Source organism: Gallinula chloropus, assembly GCF_964237585.1.
Source record: "Gallinula chloropus genome assembly, chromosome: 29".
NCBI classification, from domain to species: Eukaryota; Metazoa; Chordata; class Aves; order Gruiformes; family Rallidae; genus Gallinula; species Gallinula chloropus.
Window position 1 is genome coordinate 3,120,210 of NC_140114.1, and position 19,551 is coordinate 3,139,760.

Sequence of the window (19,551 nt, forward strand, 5' to 3'; positions counted from 1 at the left end):
ACCTGCTGCAACTCCAAAAGTCAAATTCACCATTCAATGAAACTCTGCTGCATCAGAATGAATGTAACAGAGGTGGCAATGAAACATTTGCTGTATTAACAGCATCCTTTTAATGCCATTCCGAAATCCAGAGACAGAAGGTCACAGCATAAACATCCCTTCTTTCAAGAGACATTTTTTCCCCAACACGAATACAAAAAGAGAACATCAGCAACCAACAAAAACACTACAAGCAAGAATAAAGACTGAAAAATAATGGGGAATCGATAATATTTTGTTATATAGCATACAACAAGCAATTCAAATAATGGTAAATAACTGATAATGAACATCAGGAAGCACTGCAAATGTCACGGGGCTTTTCGCATCATGGGATCACATGAGGTACTGCGGATAGAGAGCACAAGGCATTAGTTGTCTAAGGAAATCAGGATAAGCACTGGTTTCCCAGGCACGGCAGTGAAAACAGAATTTCAGGGAAGAATTTGAGGAATAACAAGGGAAGGAGATACTTAAGGGAACTCTGTTACTGACAAGTGGAGGAGACAGCACACAAGACAGCCAGCTCCCAAAAAAATTAATTATTTTTTCTTCTTTCCTCCTTTTTTAGCATTGTTGCTGTATTTTGCTTCCAGTTGTGCCAACAAGTCCTCCGTTTCCATTTTTCAATGTTAATTTCTGCTTTGAATCAGTGCTTTCACATCATCTTCTCCACTGAGGCCCGCTTCGTTCTTCATCTTTCTTGCCTCTCCAGCTTCTTTTTCTGCCCAGCGTTTTCTTGAGAACCTTTTCTGCTTCGACTCTTCTACAAAGCCTCGGTGGGATGGGACTTCTCCGGAATCGATGGTGTTTTCTATGATTTTCCATATTCTGGGTTCGTCTGTATAGTCCAGGCACAGCCCAGACTCCATTACCCTGTCCATGTCCCCCTCAAAATCCACGTACGCTGCTTCAGTACCGGCCAGTCTTCTTGAGAATTTTTATAGCTCTTTTCAAAGTCTTCAGTGTCTTTCAGAGAGACCTTCTTCAAGAGCAGCTGCCAGTCCTCCTGCCAGTCCCGCTCGCCACGAAGGGCCTCGCCCTCCTCATCCCCCGTGCCCTGCTCATCGTACACCGCGCGCTGCTCCGCGTCGCTCAGGACGGCGTACGCCTCACCCAGGATCTGGAACCGCCGCGTCACCTCCTCCTTCGCATCGGGCTCAGCGCGATCAGGGTGGACGCGGAGCGAGGCGCGGTGGGAACCGCGGTGGATCTCCTGGGCTGAGGCCTCCCGGCGGACGCCGAGGACGCGGTAAAGGTCCGAGGAGCCGAAGGCAGCCTCGCTCTGCTCCAGCAGCCCCATCCCACTGCGGCGCCGGCACCGCCCCCGCCCGCTAAGAGCGCACCAACAGCCGCTGCTGTTAGAAAGTCTCTTAGTTAAAATGTCCTCATTTCCAAGTGCTGCATGTTCGGTCTGGCTGAACCTTGTGGACAGTACAAAGGACATGATGTTTGTTGCCTCTCTGGCTAGGGGGGTGAAAAACCATTAGAGGGAAAATGCACACAGAGGTGCGTATGTGCAACATGCATGTCTGTATTTTTTGTTCTTGGGCACCAGTTTGCCTGTAGTTCGCTCTGCTTTCCCCAGAGGTACACAACAGCCCTGCTCTGCTTGTTGGCATTTTGATCCCATGTGTGTGCACGTGTGCGTGCGTGTGTTCTGTATAGCCCTCTCCCTCTCCTTAGATGCTCAGTCAAGCCACTAACTGGCCCTGAATGACCTGTCCTCTCAGTTGCATCATGTGCAGACACAGATGGGCCCCAGGCCTATGGCCTCTCCAGTAGCTGTGCCTTCTGCCCACCAGCCCAGCCCTTGGCTCCGACCTCCCCAGACTCTCCTGTATGTGGCCCAGACTCGGGGCCTTTCCTGGTTCCCACAAGTGAAGCTACTTGTCATCTATGCTGGCCTGGTGTCTTAGGGATGGCACGGGCTGCAAGGAACTGCAGCCCCTTCTCCTGCTGCTGCCACTTGGATCTCTGTGCTGCAGGACTCAGAACCACCATTACATAAATAAGCCAGGACAGACTAGTGGTCAGCATCCCCCAGTGAGTCCTATTCCAGGCAGAGGCACTTGCTTGGACTGTTAGGTGATACTTGTGGCCCTGTGGGGTCCCTCACCCTGGAGCCAGGCCTTGGGCTGAGCAATGGGCTCGCTTGGAGCAGGGCCGGGCTGCTCCCCTGGCACTGCGCTCCTGGGGTGTCCCAGTAAAGAGACAGGTGGTTGAAGTCGTCCTCGTCAAAAGGCCTGTCTCATGAAGATATGTCACCAAGTTTTCTGCCCTTTTCACAATGCAGCTTAGCAGCTTAGCTTGGTGCACTCCCAAAGAAACTTTAGCTTGTGAACTGAACAAGAGCCCCCTCGTTGTCATCACAGCTTTCCTCGTGTAGTCAGGGTGATAGGTTCTCCTTGCAGAAATGCCAAAAGTTCAACAGTCATATAAAAGTTTTAGCTGGAATTGCCTTTGGTTTTGTAGAGAAATGCTGTCCCCTGAAGGAAATCCTGTAATGTGTCTCTGAAGGGTGCAGACCTTGAGGAGCAGGCTGCTCAAGAGTGAGTCCCCGTGTAGCTCCTCCCTGCCCCCCTACCAAAACTTTGCCATGCAAATCCCATACACAGTTCAAGGAGGGAAGCAGTGAGAGAGGATGCTGTGTGGTAAATACTGGGCTGATCTTTTGTTGAAGCAGCAAGCGATGGAGCTTTTTGGCATTTGGGAGTTTAGCTGGAGCAGAAGGGGCTGGAATAATCTTGCCAATGAGCATAAACTTGTATATAGGAAGTTCCACCTAAACATCAGGAGGAACATCTTTCCTGTGAGGGTGGTAGAGCACTGGGACAGGCTGCCCAGAAGTTGCGGAGTCTCCATCTCTGGCGCTACTCAGAGCCCACCTGGATGCTGTCCTGGGCAGCCTGCTGTAGGAGATGTGGCTCTGGCAGGGGGGTTGGACTAGATGCTGTGAAGAGGGCCCTTCCAACTCCCAGCATTCTCTGCTTCTGTGGTAAGTCACAATGGTCAGCGTGACATGTAGGTACGTGTCATAATAGAGCCTGATTGGGATTGGACCTGGAGGTGCTCATTAGCATTCAGTAACTGCTGAGCAGGTAGGGTGTCCTCCAGTAGGTCCTGTAATCACTCAGTCTTAATATACCCTGAGTTGGTTGAGGGCTGGCCTTTTATTCTTCACAGCTACACTGACTAAGGGCCTGGAGCATATCCCCTGCGAGGGGGATCTCTCCTTCTCTGGAGATACTCCAGACCTGTCTGGACACCGACCTGTGCGACCTGTCCTAGGTAGGCTGCTTTAGCAGGGGGGGGTTGGACACGATGATCTCTGGAGGTCCTTTCCAACCCCTACAATTCTGTGATTCTGTGTTTAAAAGGAGTTTTTTGGGAATAGGTTCTGGTGGCTGTTTAAGGAGGACGTATTTGGAAAGATGCTTCATGTGTAGAGAATTTGGGTACAGACAGTGTTCACACTGGCCCCTGGCATCTTCCTTTTGGATTGCCAGTTGCGGAAAGATCCTCATCTGAGAGGGTCTTCTGTGTATGTGCTGGGTGGGTTTCTGTGTTGCCTTGTGAATCAAAAGGACCACTTCACCTTGTGACTTTTGGTAGATTTAAGTTGCCCTCCAAATCAGTGTTCTTAGCATTGGAAGTGCCTTCATTTCAACTTTTCTTCCATACTTAAGAGTATTTTTATAATGCTCATTTGAGTTGAGATACTGAGGAAAGTTGGATGCAGCCAGAGTGGTCTTAGTGTTTCTGCCTGTCTTTCATTCTGCCAGTGACTCTTGGCTTGTGCATGCTATGTTCAGATGTTGATTTTGTGTACTGTTTTCAATGTTTTGGTTTGTATTTGCCTGTCCTTGCTCTTACATCAACTTTTTGTCTTAGTACTGCAGAAGCAGTTCAGCAGAAAGTGGACGACATGGGGAAGAGGCGCAGAGGACAAATGGGAGAAGACCCTGGGGTATTCCACAGCGTGGGCGCTGCTAATCTGTTCTGTTCTCTTTGTATAACTGGTGTAGTCCAGATAGGGAAATGAATTAGTTGTGATTTTAATTTAGCGGTTCCAAAACCCGCTCTACTCTAAAAGAATGTGAGGTTTTGCCCCCTAATTGGAATGTAACATCTTCCTCTTACGGCTGGGCTACAGAGAGAGTCGTAAGGGTGGGTGGTGGAAGACTCTTCTTCAAGAGATATGAAATAGCAGTGTTATGCTGAAATCCATGTCTTCTACTACACTTTCTGAACTGCCTTGTGAGTTTGAATGCATGCTCTTTGCATACAGCTGTTTCAGGGCTTGGGTTTTCACTTCACATCTTAGTTTTGCTCTATGAATTTAGGTTCTGCTGTCCTTTTGAATGAGGGGCACTTTGTTTTTGAAACATCCTCATAGGCTGCTTTCACAGGTTTTAGTTTAGATCTGAGTTACCTTTTTGTTTTTAATGAAAGCAGAATTGCAGGTAGTTTCATAGAATGATACAAGATCCTGAGGTGGGAGAGACCCCTAAGGATCAGCGAGTACATGGTCCCTCAAGTGCCCAGATGCATGTTTTATCTGCTAGACATTGTTTTTCCTAGGTTTTGCCTGGGTTCTTGGATTATTGATCTGTGATTAATTGATAGACTGGGCTTTGTATTCAAGTGTCACATGTACAAAGTCCCATTTTAGAGCAGGAATTCTTGTCACTGCTCCTGGGTGCCAGTGATGTACCTGTTCTCTCCTCCTGTACCTTACTTCACTCGTTTGTCTATATGGAGCACGGTGATGATGTTACTACAGGGGCACCCGATAAAATACACACGTCAGGTTTTCTACATGCCTGTGACTGATCTTTCTGGTTTGGGGGTTGTTTTTTTCTTATTTAGGAGAACCTCAATGGGACCTCCAAGGGAAAGAAAGAAGTGCCAAGAGCTGGCAAAGAAATAACTGATGAGCAAGGTGGGATTGTGGCTTAGTTCTGGTTTAAGTTTTCTTTCCTATGCTCGAGCCAAAAGCCTTGTCCTAAACACTTGACACAAGCTGAACTGTGGGGCATTTTTAATCTCTTTAAAACAATGATCCGTCTTGCTATTGGCATTACAAGCTATAGTCAGGGCTGTACTTCAGGGCTGTACTCCAGTGAGCTCAGAACAGGTATTCAGAGAGGAAAATAATCATCAGGCTTCTCCAGAAAGCTTACAAGATAAAAGGCAGCAGATGGCTGTGCACAGGTGGGAATACAAAGAGAAGTTATTCCTCAGAAGGAGGAAGAGCAATCTCACTACAACAGGAATGTGCCAGATTTCCTGCTTGTGAGCAGCAGGGAGAGACTTCTCAGGAAGTAAGGCAGGTTGCCAGGTGTGTATGGAAAGCTCCTGCAGAGTGTGAAGATCAGCAGGGGAGAAGAGAGTGGTGTTCCTTTCTGTGTTTAGCTGGTGATTGGAGGAAGCTGCTGCCCAGGCCTGTAATTAGGAGCTGTCACCCCAGAGCTCAGTGGGCAACTAAATGAGCAATGAGGTTATTTGGTAAAAATGTAAAAGGCCATATTGACTTTATGCTTGGAGCGAGGGGGGAAATGTGAAGGTTTAGTGGGAATGATGGTTGTGATGAGGGCAGTCGGCCCAGCGATCCTTGTAGGAGATTTCTGGATGGGACAGAATGAGGCAAGAGGATGCTTAAGGACAGAAAAGGATGTGGTGGTAGTTGAGCCAACCAGTGTTAGGTTTTGTGATGGACCAACCCTGCACCCCCACAGCGGAGCTCAGAGACACAGTGGCAGGAGGGGGAGCCCAAAGAAGACCCCAGTGGGCTGCTCCCAGGGCCGTCAGCCCATCCAAGCCCTACCTGCACAGGCCCAGACGAGCGCATGGGTACGCAATGGCAGGCACCCAAATCAAATGGAGGAGGAACAGCCACCTGGGCCCCTCCAGGGCTCTCCCAGCAGAGCAAGGGGAAGGACACGGGGAGCAGAAAAGCAGAGAAACTGAAGCCCTTGTGCCTCAAGCCTCAGCTAAAGAAGATGACAGAACTGTTGTTACTAAGACCGATGAGAAGCCACCCAGTCATCTCAGCAAGGACAGAACCTCTGTGTAGTGCATTCTGAATTTAATTTACAAGAGTACTTAAGAAGTTCAGTCTTATCTCAATGTACAGTTGTTCTGCCAGAAGAAAGTGTTGAGAAGGATGAAGAAGATACTCAGAAGCGTTATCACCTTCGAGAGAGGAGGAAACCTGATGAGGACTATCAACCACCACTGAAAAGTAGGCTCTCTGCAGGGTTTTTCTTCAGAGCTGATTTCTTTCAGTGAGATGGTTTTGGAATGAAAATGCATACGGGCACTCAACTTCTCTTTGCTTTCAACAGAACCAAGGCAAAGTAAGAGCAAAGTTTCAGACTGCTCTTCAGATGCCAGACAGAGGTCCCCATTTGGAAGTCCTCAAAGACTAGAAGACTCCTGCAGCCAAAGAACTGACAGGTTCGTGAATGTTTGGTGATGGTCCTTATTTCTCAGTAGTGCTGTCAGTGACACTGCTGACTAATGCTTCCAGAGGTTTTGGATTGGTGGGAATTACAGATGAACGTTAGGATTACTGCTGTGGTAGTCCAAGGGTAGAAGGAAAGCAAGTATTGAGGGGGGAGGCCATACTTTTTATTAGCCATTAATTATTTCAAATGCAGCATTTGTTGTCCTCAATGAGGTGATTATGGAGGGTGGGGCTGAGATGATGTAACTGAAATTCTCTCCTTCTTGACTTGAAGCCAGAATGTCCCTCTGAAAAAACATTTTGCTCTCAGACTTTTTAAGCTTGGAGGATACCAGTTACTTTCTTAAAACTAATTTAGGTAGAGGGAGACCCTGTGTGGATTTACTTAATCACTCAAGTACTGATTTTGGCTTCTCTTTGGAATCAGTTCATGTTTGAGTAGGAAACTGTCCTTCACCAAGAAAAAGGCTAAATGAAATTAGAAATTCTAAATGACCACAGTCATGACAGAGGGGGTTTGGATCCTGCAAGCAGCGAGAGCATGGAGCACGCTGTCTCTTGCTAGATATGAGGAGCACTTTGCTCAGCATCCTCAAGAGCAGACAGAGAAGGACGGGTTCAGGAAACTGTCTTTTTAAACCGGTGTAGAAGGTTTGACTTTCCACAGAGTGGATATATGACATGAGGTGAAACTCCATTTCTATGTGTGTGAGAGAGAGAGGACACCATGAATCATTTGTTTATGCCATTTCTTTGCAAAACAGTTAAACATTTTACCTTCCTAAGAAACACGAAATTTCCCTGTCACAAGGGAAATCGTGTAACGGCTTTGAAATGAGATTCATCAGGAGAACAGTCGTCTGAAACTAACAGATCTCAAAGGAAATTCTGAGATGGAATTCATTTAAATGTTGATATTACTTAGTGTGTACTTGGAAGTGTGCTTTGGGGGGTTCTTCTATCACCCAAGTCATGGTCAGTTCACAGTCTGCATCTGTGGAACTCCTTGTTCACAGCTTGCATTCATCTGTGTGTTGTGTGGTCTGCCATGGATATTCGTAAGCGCTAAGAGTTGTCAGTTAGCCTGGCTTCATGTCTGGAGTGACCATTTTCCTTTGTTTACTCTTGGACATTAAATGTAAACCAATTTGAACAAATATTTACCTCTTTACGAGGTTGATCTCACTTAGGTGGTCTTCTGGGTTCACCTGCTGTCGTTATAAATGTAAAAATCTTCTAGCTGCATGCTAACAAATGCCTTCCTCTTCCTCTCCTTCGTTCAAATCAGGTGCCTTCCACTAAACCTCAAGAAGGATCGAAGGAAAAGGGGAGCAAGTCTGGCTGATGTTGATCCAATGCAAACAGGCCATTCAGTAAGTAATGCTAGATCAGCGTGCCAGCGAGGTGTTTGCAGTGTTTCTGAAAGCTTCCAGTCACGTGCTGCCTATGGGTAACCCCCCTAATGGAAAGGGGGTTTACAGTTCTGCTCTCAAGCAATTTGAATACTGCCCAGAGCACTTCTTTGTGCTGACACAGACTTTCTGATGGAACCTTGTCAAGGTCATAGCTTTCTGTGATGTATGAGATGTGCTCTGTTGACTTTCTCTTTAGGTACGATTTGATGGTGTGGGTGGTCTTTCTGACCACATTTCAGCTTTAAAAGAGATGGTCATTTTACCGCTGCTTTACCCTGAAGTCTTTGAGAGATTCCAAATTCAGCCTCCAAGGTAACAGATACTGTGTACATTCTAATTAACCCATTTTCCTGAGAGTATTCAACTGAGCTATCAATATGTTTCCATGCTTCAAACTCTTCAGCCTTGTTGGTGGGTTTTCTTAGCAGTAGTAAAAAAGAATTTATTTAAAATGGGTAGAATCTAGAATCCAGGTGCAGCAAGGGCGTCCTTTGTCACTGCCTTGCCTTTAAAAGGAGGGCTTGGGGTGTTCTTGTTTTGCGTTCTAGGTACAAGCCAACTTGATTAGTTTACAAGCAGGAAGGAATACTATACCTGTAGTCAACTGTAATTCATTGCTTGCAAGTCCAGTGTTCTTTCTCAAGAGTCTTTTGTCGCAAGTGATCAAGTAAGACTGAGAATTACAGCCACAGCGTTGCAGTGGTGTTTGTGGTTGGGGTAATATAAGAGTCTGTCCACTTTTTACGCTGCTATATTAGTTCTGTGTCAGGAAACAAGTAGAAATGTAATTGTTAGCTTTGTATGTGTTTGATCAGCAAAGTTCAGTCGTGCTACAGTGAAATTCTTTGCTTTCAGTCGGTTTGAAAGTATTACAAATAACGGAAGGAAAGTCTTCCAGGGTTTGGCTTCTTTATGCACTGAAATTCTTTTTGAAACAGCAACGTTTCAGCTGTTCTCACTGATGACTGTATTTATCTGGAAATGCAGTTTTCTCTCCCAGCCTTAGACCTGCACCTTTTTTAGCATCAGCAATGCATGGTCTGGGAGAGCAAATCCAGTAACTTAGAGCTTTTGAGGGGAGAGCGTTTCAATGCAGCGTATCACTGAAGAATGAACTGGTGATTCCCAAGTTATGCCAGTCTGGGATTTTGTGCTAAGGTTTATTCTTGCTTGGCTGTGCTGTGCTGTAACCTGCCCTGCTAGTTTGTGGGCAGTGTCCTTCTGGGATGCAATGATGTGCTCTCAGGGTTTGTACATCTCCACTCTCCTCTCTATCAATTGCACTTCCTGCCTTGTTAAATTGCGTTGGAACCCAGAACTTCCATCTCTTTTTGCCTTCTCCCTCTTCAGCTGTTGCCGCTAGTTCTGGTTAGGAGAGAAGAGGTGTGTAGTTTCGGGATGGGGGTTGTAATAGGTATTTTTCCATTAGGGGGGTTGTCATATGTGAATTTAATGGGGGTTTTGTGGGGTTGTGTTTTGTTTTCATTGCAGAGGCTGTCTGTTCTACGGTCCACCAGGAACTGGGAAGACACTGGTTGCTCGTGCGCTGGCTAACGAATATAGCCGAGGTGGCAGGAGAATAGCCTTTTTTATGAGAAAAGGTGCCGACTGCCTGAGTAAATGGGCAGGGGAAACTGAACGACAGCTTCGTGAATTGTTTGATCAGGTAAGGCTGAAATGTGCCCTGTGTTCTGTCCGAGTGGTAACTGTAAACTTCTGTGGTCAGTATTTTTAGGAAGAACTCCCTGCTTTTTTGTGTTTTGTCAGTGTTTCCTTTTGCACTGGGTTATTGAGGGGCATGAGGTCTTGACCTGTATTGGGAAAGATAAATAGAGCAAATGGGAAAACCATGCGAAACAAACCCGTTTAAGGATTTTTTCTCCTTAAAATAGTGCTTGCATTATGATGTCAGGATCCTGTGTTTCCATTCTAGGCCTACAAGATGCGACCTTCAATCATTTTCTTTGATGAGATAGACGGCCTTGCTCCTGTGCGGTCCGACAAACAAGACCAGATTCATAGGTAGTGCCTTTTTTGCATCTACATAGAAGCTTCTCGACCTCTGTGAAAAGAAGACCAGAACCTGTTTAACGCTGTGACACGGGAATTGATCCTGCAAACCAGTAATTGCTGCTAAATAACAGAGTATTTTTCAACAAGAATTGAAATCAATTCCCTAAGCTTGATAGGAGCACAAGGCCTGTGTTAGCATATTGGTTTCTTTATGTCTTCCAATGGGTCTTTAGCTAACCAGTGTCTTACTGATAAAAGCTTGTTCTTTTTGAGTCATCATTGGAGAAGACTGTGTAGAATATCAGAAAATGTTCTAAACCAGTGAATGGAAATTCTTTTTTTTCCCTTAGCTCTATCGTAACAACTCTTCTGGCCCTTATGGATGGCTTTGACAGCAGAGGAGAGGTGGTGGTAATCGGAGCCACCAACAGGCTGGATTCTGTAGATCCTGCTTTACGAAGACCTGGACGCTTTGATCGCGAGTTCTTCTTCAGCTTGCCAGATACGAAGGTCAGAATTGAAACTCAACCTTCATGTTGATGTGACAAAGTCCTTCTTGAGAACAGAACCAGGGTCACAGTGCGGTATTGCAGAGCAGTTCAGGTGAAAATCAGTATTGACAACTTGGACAAAAGCCACGCTGCATTGGCAGTAAGGTCGGGTACTGGATCTCTGTGATTGTATGTGACTCTGGCAGTAAATGTCTCAAGTAACTATAAATTACTGCTTTCACATCTTGAAAAGCAAAGAAATGTTGTGCACACAAGCATTCCTCTTTTGCTAGGAAAAACTTTTACCAAGGCTGGTGCCAGAGTGAATGAACTTGTTTTCATTCCCAAAGACGTTCCTGTTTGTTTATGTACTGTATCCACCTAGACACTGTCCTCTATTTGTACTCATGTGAGGATCTGGGGCTTTTTGTGTTGGTTGGCTTGGTTGTTTTTTTTTAAGAGCAGACGTAGGACAAACCACAACCATTTTCTTTCCAGGCTAGAAAGGAGATTTTTGAGATTCACACACAACATTGGAGGCCTCAGCCACCAGGCACGTTCCTGCAAGAGCTCGCTGACAGATGTGTTGGTAAGTTTGAAAACAAAGTGAGCTTCTGCACGTGGCTGAGTCCGAAGGAATCTGAGCTTCTACCAGGCAGTACCCAGGCTCTTGCACCTTGCTGCACAGCGTGGCAGTGAGGCACCTGGCACGGCGTGGGAGAAGGGAAGAGATTCTTTTCATTTTGTGAATATTCTTTTTGTGTCTCTGAGAACGCTGAATGGGTTTGGGGCATCTTCCTCAGGAGCAAAGTTCTGATGAGGAGACTGCTTTCTAAGTGTGGGAGACCAGGCTGCGAGCGACGTAACAAAACTTGTCTGCAGCGCGGTGCCTCTTGAAGTGCTCTGTTAACCTGTGAATTGTTGGCTGCGGGCAAAGTCTCTCAGTATTGCACTTCAGAAACCTGGGCTTTGAGTGGTGTGCTGCCTGAGACTGATGTCCCATTTGGCTTTTGTCTTGTTTCTTAGGGTATTGCGGTGCTGACATTCGAGCCTTATGTGCTGAAGCTGCTCTCTGTGCTTTGCGCCGCCACTATCCTCAGATCTATGAAAGTAACGAGAAGCTGCCAATCGATGTTGCTTCTCTTGAAATAACAGCAGAGGATTTTTTTGTGGCTATGCAGAAGATTACTCCAGCTTCACAGAGGGCTTTGGCTTCCCCTGGGCGAGCGCTATGCCCTATTGCCAAACCGCTGCTTGAAAACTCCCTCGCAAGGATTTTACAGGCCTTGCAGAGAGTATTTCCCCACACAGAGTCTGCGCTACGGAAGGACCACCAACAAGGTACAACAGTAGCATTCACTTCTTTAACATTCTGCCAAAGCAAAAGCTGCTCATTTGTGCCATCACCATCCACCAGCCTCTCCAGCAGAATGGCAGCAGCACTGTGTAACAGGCAGGGGCACACCTTCATTGCAGGAATACCACACACAGTTTGTGTTCTGGATTCTAAACTGAAGTGCAGGATGGGAGCTGTGAATGACTCGCTGTATGCAGTCAACAACAGCCTTCTCTACTTCAGCATCCTGTTTGTGGCAGTAGCTAACATCCTATTTCTCAGTTGTAAATATGGATCTAAGATTGAATGTACAAGGTAGCTCTTTCAAAACATTTAACTAGGGGCAGAAGGGAAGGCTTCTAATGCCTGTCTGAAGAATGTCAGGCCCACAAGTCACGTATAAGTGGTTTAAGCTAAATACTGCTTGAGCTACCGTGATTTCTAACCCTAGGGTTTTAACCTGACTGCCTGTGGATTGCAGTGCACACTTGTACATGAGATCAGAGTGGTTTAGCACTATATACGCTGGGGCTCGGCTTGCCCAGCAGATGTGAGGTCCTGCCTATGACAGCCTCAGGCCTGAGCCGGTTTAGTCTGTCCGTTGGTGAGAGTCTGTAAAGTGATAAACTTGCTCCACCCCAGACAAATGGAGGTTTGTTAACTGCTATTATGCTAATCTCTGGAAAATATCCTACCAGGATCACCATCAACCTTTGAAGAAATGCCACCGCATAAAAAGCCCAGAAGAGAAGAGAGGCAGTTCCTCCATCCTAGAGGGTAACTGTTCATGCTGATCTTCAGACATTTTAATGTGCAGCTTGTATAAGCTAACAGCTGAAAAGTTTTCCTGTTGCCACTACTGTTGGGTCAGTTCTTTTTCTCAATCTCTGTCGCTGTGCTGTCCAGAGAAACCTGACCTGCTGAGCTTGGTTATGTCTCTGGGATCTTGGACTTCAGCCAGCAAAGGCACAACAGTGTAGCACACAACAAGGGCTCTTGACAAATGTATTTCGTGCTAGTGCAGAGTGATTACTAGGAAAGCCAAACACAATTCAAACAATGAGAAGGACTGAGAAAATCTTACACATACTTCGGGTACAGCTGTAATTTAACCAATCAGTTGTGCACTTCAGATACGGGGAACGTGTTTCAGTGCCCACCTCAATTGTTTTTTCCTAATTCTCTTCTCCCTCCCTCCCTCCCTCCCTCCCTCCCTTCCTTCCGTCTCCAGTAACAATAGGCAAATTGCAGCTGAAAATTGGGGTGGACGGGTGGTGAAGAGATCCAGAGAGGTGTGTCCTGAGTGAGGGTTGTTCTGCCCAATATCAGGTTACTGACCAGCTGGTGTGTGTGTATTTGAGCTGGACAGTCCCCTGTGTGATTCAAGAGCTGTTGCTTCACCCAGCCAAGCAAATAGCAGGATTGGTGGGATTTCGTAGGGGAGCTATGGGATGAGTTGGTAAGAAAATGGGTTTTGAAAGTCTTTCTGATCACAGACCAGCTTCTTACATGCTGGAACAGAGAGAGTCTTTACAAACAAAGGAGGTTAGGGAAAAGCCTTTGACAGCTGTGTGTCTATTCATCACTTGACTCTGAAAGTTCTTTCCTCCTCCTTGTTCTAGAACTGCTCCTTACCAGCCAACCTGTGTGAGGCCACGGTGCTTACTAGTTGGAGAGCCAGGGTGTGGGCAAACTTCTCATTTGGCACCTGCAGTAATACATGCCCTGGAAAAGTTTCCTGTTTATACGCTGGACATGCCTGTTTTGTTTGCTGGCAACACATCATGGGAAAAAACGTGTGCACAGGTATCTCCTCTTTTTATGCTCATGGGATTCACAAACTGTCTCTAAACTAGTAAAGGAAGTGACATTCATTGTTAATGGAGGTGGCCTGGTTTGGACGTGCTGTTTGGTTTACTTCTGCCTGGAAATCCACTTCATCAGCATCAGCTCTCATCTTTTCACGTTGGTCTCTGCCTGTTCAGACTGCTCCAGACTCGACTGACTCAGATGTGTTCCTGCTCCAAACTGAAAATGGTCTGGTCTCCATCATGTAACCATTTACCCCAACTAAGCTGTCTTGAAGAAGACAGGGTTAGTCTTGTCTTTTCAGGCACACCACCACATACAACATGTACATTGTGAGGTTCCTTACACCAGCTCTGTTCCTGTCTGTGTAGCAATGTCTATCTTTGAGTCAAAGTGAAAATTCTACCTTTGGGTTGGAGAGTTGTTCTGGGGGTGGTTTGGTTTTGTGTTTTGACTTTTGTGTACTCCTATTTGGTAAGAGCGTTTGACTGATCCCTGGTTACTTATGAGCCTGTTCCAAATGGCTCAGTCTTCTTATCCAGGCTTTCATTTTGCCAGGTGATGCAAGAAGCTCAAAGAAAGGCACCAAGTATCATTTATATTCCACTTATTGACTTGTGGTGGAAAGCTGTTGGAGATCCACTGAAAACAACCTTTACAAGACTACTGCAGAACATCCCATCATTTGCCCCAGTTCTGCTGCTTGCAACATCGGATGTGAGTTACACAGATCTCCCAAGAGAGGTATTGACATGAATACTTTTCCTTCTCTTTTTATTCAATTTCCTGTTCATCTAGAGCTCCTTGAAGCATTGGGGTACTTAAACAAATGCATCCTGTTATTACTCGGGCACCCTAGCCAGGTCTCCTCAAATCTGCTTAGACAAAGCAATGCCAAAAGCATTTGTCTCAAGTGTTTTCTGAGTAAAGGGATTGACTTTGACCCAACTTTTCCCCCCTTCTCACACACTCCTGCCTATTCGACAGATGTGTCCGTTTTCTTCAGACAAGCACTCATGTGAGTTCAAGATGGTTGGGTCTGAACATTAGTCAAGAATATGCAGTGCTGGCAATGGCACTGGGAAACCTATTTAAACTGAAAACATTTTTACTGAAAAGGGATATTTTTACTGAGAAAGTACGGTGGTCACGCTGTAACAATGGACTGTAACTTTGTATTTCAATTCTTGAATAAGCATTTTTCATAGAAGTGAAAGCTTTACAGAGTCGATAGCTGAATTCCAACTCCTGTTTAGTCACTTGTAAATCGATCTGTAGGCGTATTCCTTCACAAAATTCAGCAAGAGTCCATGCTGAGCATCCTAGACCTATTTTGTCTCAAATGTGGGGTCAGCTTACCTAGAGGTGGTTGTCATCAGATGCTTGGAAAGGGCAGGAAGACAACTCCTCACAGTCTGTCTTACTCAGGTGACACTTTAGAATTTAGACAGGTACTCATCTTCTGGGAATAGAGTCTGAGCGTGTGTCGCCGTGTATCTGAAATAACTTTCCTCTTTGGGCTATAGATACGAGAGCTGTTTATTGGTCAAAATGAAGTTTTCAATGTCCAGTGTCCTGATGAGGGAGAAAGAAGAAGGTTTTTTGAAGACCTACTTCTAAATCAAGCTCCTACACGTTCTCAGTCCATAAGCAATGCAGGTGAGGATATTCTACATACAAAACGTGGGTACCTGTAAGTCAGTAGCTGTAGAGTTTTTGCTTTGTGGTATTTTTCTCTCAGTAACTTTTCACAGGTTTGTCTTGGGGTAACATGGATTGAATGAGAGTTTCTGATGTGGTGGAACAACATGAAAATGGTCATGAAACTAAATCTGGGACTTAAAATAAAAGCGAGAAAGTTCTGGTGGGCAACATCTGTTTCTGAGAAGGAGAGTGTGGTGCTTCCTGAACATTCAGGCTTGAGGAGGAGTGAAATGCTGGGGTGCCAACGAGCACAAGGTTCTGAAGACAGAGATTCAAAAGCTAAGGTCAAGCAGCTCATTTAAGCTGCTTTTGGATTACACTATTGATGAGCCATCTTTGGTTCCATTCTTCCTGTAACACCTCTCTGCAGTCAGCACAGTGTGTTTCTTGCGTAAGGATGCTGCCCCTGTAGTTACTGAAAGCCCAAGTCGTGTCTTTCTGCAGATGCTGGTGTTCTGCTCCTGCAGGTTGTTTTTCAAATGGTACCTAAAGGGAAAACAGCCTTTGACTTCCTTTTATTGTATGAGTATCTTCCCAGTAATGACCAGTGTGAGTTAAAAAGCTGGACTTCAAGCAGTGTGGCCCCAGAGTCACCTGTTGAACAGAAGGCTTACATGCTCCAGTTTGCAGTGCAAGGTGTTTCCTAACCTACATGACTTGGGAGTGAGTGTTAGCCTGCCAGACTGTCATGGCAACGCTGGTGTATTTCTCCCCGGCTGTACCCTGCCTTTTTCTCTAGTGCTTTTCTTGTATGCCCGAGTGCCTTCTGTTGATGGAGCAGTGACTTTGGCCAGAGAGAAGGTAAAAGTCAAGTGCTTCTCAGTGAAGAAATAACTGGCAACAGTTCTGACTCTGGCCCTGCAGAGAGACTGTATTCCAGGATAATTCACTGACCCTGTAGCCCACCCAGAGAAGCAGAAATCCCGACTGAAGCAATTTGTGCCGTTCCAGGTGCCTTGGTACACCCTGTGACTGGTGCGAGCTGTTCCCGTGACGGTAACGCAGCGAGAGTTCGCAGAGGGCCAGGGGTTGTGGATGGCAGTGAGCTCAGAGTAAGTTGAATTTCAATGTTGCTAATATGGAAGTGGGACATATGTCTTATCTCCAGGTGGAGTGAAATGAACTTGAGGGCTAGTGGATCTGAAGGAGGCAGAGTTTGATGACGGGCAGTTGTGAGGCAGGAATATTGTCATGTGCTATGGCTGTTCTTTTAACTCCATCTTCACAGCCTCACACAACACCAAAGCTAAACAGCCACAGCAGTGGAAGAAGGTGCTGCTGCTACTTTGTTTTCCCAGAGATGATCACATTCACATCTTTGGTAACAGGCAGGACTGTGTGCAAGCTTGGCAACTTGCTACAGGCAGAGTCACTCTGCTCATTTACCCAGTCTAGAGGTAGGTGCCAGCTGATGTAACTTGGCTCCCTGACCTGCATTCCGTGCTGCTCTGGAAACAGCTGATTTGCAATTGGGATTCTTGATGGGATAGCCAGATGAGTACCGAAATATTTCCTGAAATGTTAGCCTGCCTTTCCTCTGTAGTATGAAAAAGTAACTCCTTTTCTCCAGTTAAATCTTGGGAGGTATTTAATGTGTTCTCTGAAGGGTCCCTCGTGTTTTCTTTTGCTGTAGAAAATGTAGGATGTCACTGGCGTTGTTACTGGTTAGTTTCTGAAAATATGCATGAGGAGCCTGTTCAGAGGATTTGGGGCTATTCTGAACTTGTTCCCATTTTCTCTTCAGCAACTGTTGACTTTAGCCACTGTGGCAACTAAGAACTTCACCGTCTCTGACTTGGAAAGACTCTATGGTGTTCTTGCTCGGTGCATTTACCGGCATCGGGAAGATTACGACACGACCCAACTAGTGCAGGTGATTCTTTCCTGTGTCTTACAGCACTTTGTATCACTGTTAAGTGAGCATGAGTCCTGCCTGTGTGTGTGTGCGCTCTGGACATGGCACTTAGCAGGGTGTTACTCTTCACTGCTTAGTTGCCTGTGGTAGAAGACTTTTCCATTTCACTCTGAGGCCATTTCTCCGTATTGCAAAACCCTTGTTGTACTTGGCAGAGTCATTGGCAGTTTCTGCAGGGAACAGCTTGAACTGGAAGACAGTGGGTCCACCCCCACAGCCATCTCCAAGCAGTTAACCTCAGTCTGTCAGGAGTCCTTCCCCACAACCTTTGTCGTGAGCATCTTTATTTTGACACAGGGGGAGATTTCTGCCTCTGATGGTTTAATAGTCACATTCTCTGATCCCTTCCTCTAAGAGAGGACTTCTGACTTGTCAGAACTCAGCAGAAATCGTCCAGAGGCACCCATGGTGCCAGTCAGGCGTTCCCAGCCTTGAGTCCATTTAGATAGGTTGGATATTGAGTCTTTAGATACAAGATCCTTGAATCCATTTGTCTTTGAGCTGCTTGTGCCTGAGAAGAGAGCAAATTCCTTCTACTTCTCAGCCTGCCTTGCAAAAGAGGAAGACCTGGTCTTTGGCCCTTGTCTTCCACATCTGACAAAGAGTTAGACCGGACGTTCTGTTCTGCCTGTGCAGCCCTGAGGATGCTTTGGATTCAGGGATGCCATTCCTGACAAACAGGCCCATCTCTCATCCAGCATAGTGATGTGGCTTAGCATGGGAAGGGACATGTTTCTGTTGCCTGGGGCTTGTGAGGTTTTGCGACTTCACTTGTAATGCTTAAATTAAGAGAGACTTGATTTCTTAGTTTCCTACTTTAGCTTTAACCAAAAAAACCCCAAGCCTCCTATTCAGAGTGATGCTCCAAGTCAGTCAGGAGCAAACTCTGTGTATGAAGAGAAAAGTCTTTAACAAGTAATGATTCAGGGTGCAGAAGGGAGCATTTCCAGCATTTAGTTGGGGCTTTTCTGGAACTGGCTCTTCTTTCTACCTGTTGGAACCACTGTTGATACAGAGCCATGGTCCCGTGATACAGATCCACACTGTCTCTCTTGTCTGTGCTGACAGGATCCAAAGATACACGTGTTTAACATCCGTGGAAGTAAAGAAAGATGTGGTGGTGGTGGTAGCAGCACATGTATTTGCTAAATATTGCTAACAGTTGCATGTATGGACAGATTCTTTATTCCTGTGATGAATAAATAAGCAGGGTCCTGAAGCTCTTGTTCATGCTGACTGCTGGTTTGTCTTTTCTTCTTCCTAGGAAATGAAGAAAGAAATTGAAGCCTTCAGTCATGCCTTCCATCATGACTGACTTCAGCATTCTTCCACTCCGATGTTCTCTTCTGGCTGCACACTGTTCTTTGTGCATTCTTCAATAAATGTTACTTCCACATCTATTAAACAAATATATTGTAAAATTGATTAGGAACACTCAAAGTCCTTTAGCTGCTTTTGATATTTTCATCATTATCTAGAAGGCCCATCCTAAATCTTTGCCTGATCTTTCTGCACTGAGGGACTCCTGGTTTTCACAGGGAAATTAACCTCAAAGTCCAGGAACATCACTTAGTAAATCAAGGGGAAAGACTGGGCTTTTGATCACAGGAAACACTCTCCTACCAAAACACACAAGCGCTGTCTGAAGTCCCAGTCTGGGAAACCAGGAACAGATTTGCCTCCCAGAATCCCAACTGCAGTTTATGACAAGCAGGACGGCTGCCATGCTGGGCAGCAGAGTGACTGATCCTCACTGCAAGCCCAGCAGGCACCAATGCAGAACAGAGATCAAAGACTGACTGGGAAATATATTCCTACTGCTAGGAAAGGAAGGTCCCTCCTAAGCAAAGTCCTACTAGGGGATGTGGGCCTCAGGATTGACTGGTGGGGATGAAAGTTACACCAACTCCAGTGTCCAGAAACACAGGATTTAAAAGCATTTTAAAGTACTTCACTGCCACATAATTTGTCAGTTGTCAGATAACAGCATCTCTGGAGCCCTTTGCCATTCTGCTCTCCCTTTCATTACTTTTACACACCAACTGGTTCATAATTTTGTACATTTAAATCTAAAGTGGTGTCATTTACCAAAAAACACCTCATTGTAATATGAAAAAAAAAGGATTACTAATTCTGATAGTCAACAGAACCTTTCCTACATACAAAACCCATCTGTGAGTTCCCAGTCTGGGTAGAAAGTAGGTAGCAGGGGGAAAAATGTCCTGCACAATCAAATAGTCATTAATGGACTAAAGCTACTGAATCCCATCAGCAGGAGCTCATTTTGTCCTCGATATTAAATCTCTCTCTGTGCGCTCCATCTTCCCCAGTCTGCAGCTCTGGCCTCACTGCTGGAG

The 19,551-nt window shown here is 45.8% G+C and overlaps 1 protein-coding gene and 1 pseudogene across 2 annotated transcripts; one reads left to right on the plus strand and one right to left on the minus strand.

Moving 5' to 3' along the window:
- Nucleotides 1–581: 581 nt before the first annotated feature.
- LOC311202149 (dnaJ homolog subfamily C member 9-like) lies at nucleotides 582–1,342 on the minus strand (annotated as a pseudogene). Its single transcript has one exon. The product of its transcript is annotated as a dnaJ homolog subfamily C member 9-like (transcript).
- Nucleotides 1,343–5,891: 4,549 nt separating this feature from the next.
- On the plus strand, nucleotides 5,892–18,509 carry LOC311202150 (ATPase family AAA domain-containing protein 2-like; the record flags this gene model as incomplete). Its single annotated transcript, XM_084276694.1, has 12 exons — nucleotides 5,892–5,895; nucleotides 6,191–6,329; nucleotides 7,752–7,884; nucleotides 8,123–8,238; nucleotides 9,418–9,592; nucleotides 9,860–9,948; nucleotides 10,290–10,449; nucleotides 10,929–11,019; nucleotides 11,457–11,771; nucleotides 16,019–16,080; nucleotides 17,024–17,152; nucleotides 18,459–18,509. 12 exons carry the CDS (start codon nucleotides 5,892–5,894, stop codon nucleotides 18,507–18,509), a joined length of 1,464 nt encoding a protein of 487 aa, XP_084132820.1.
- Between the last annotated feature and the right edge of the window lie 1,042 nt (nucleotides 18,510–19,551).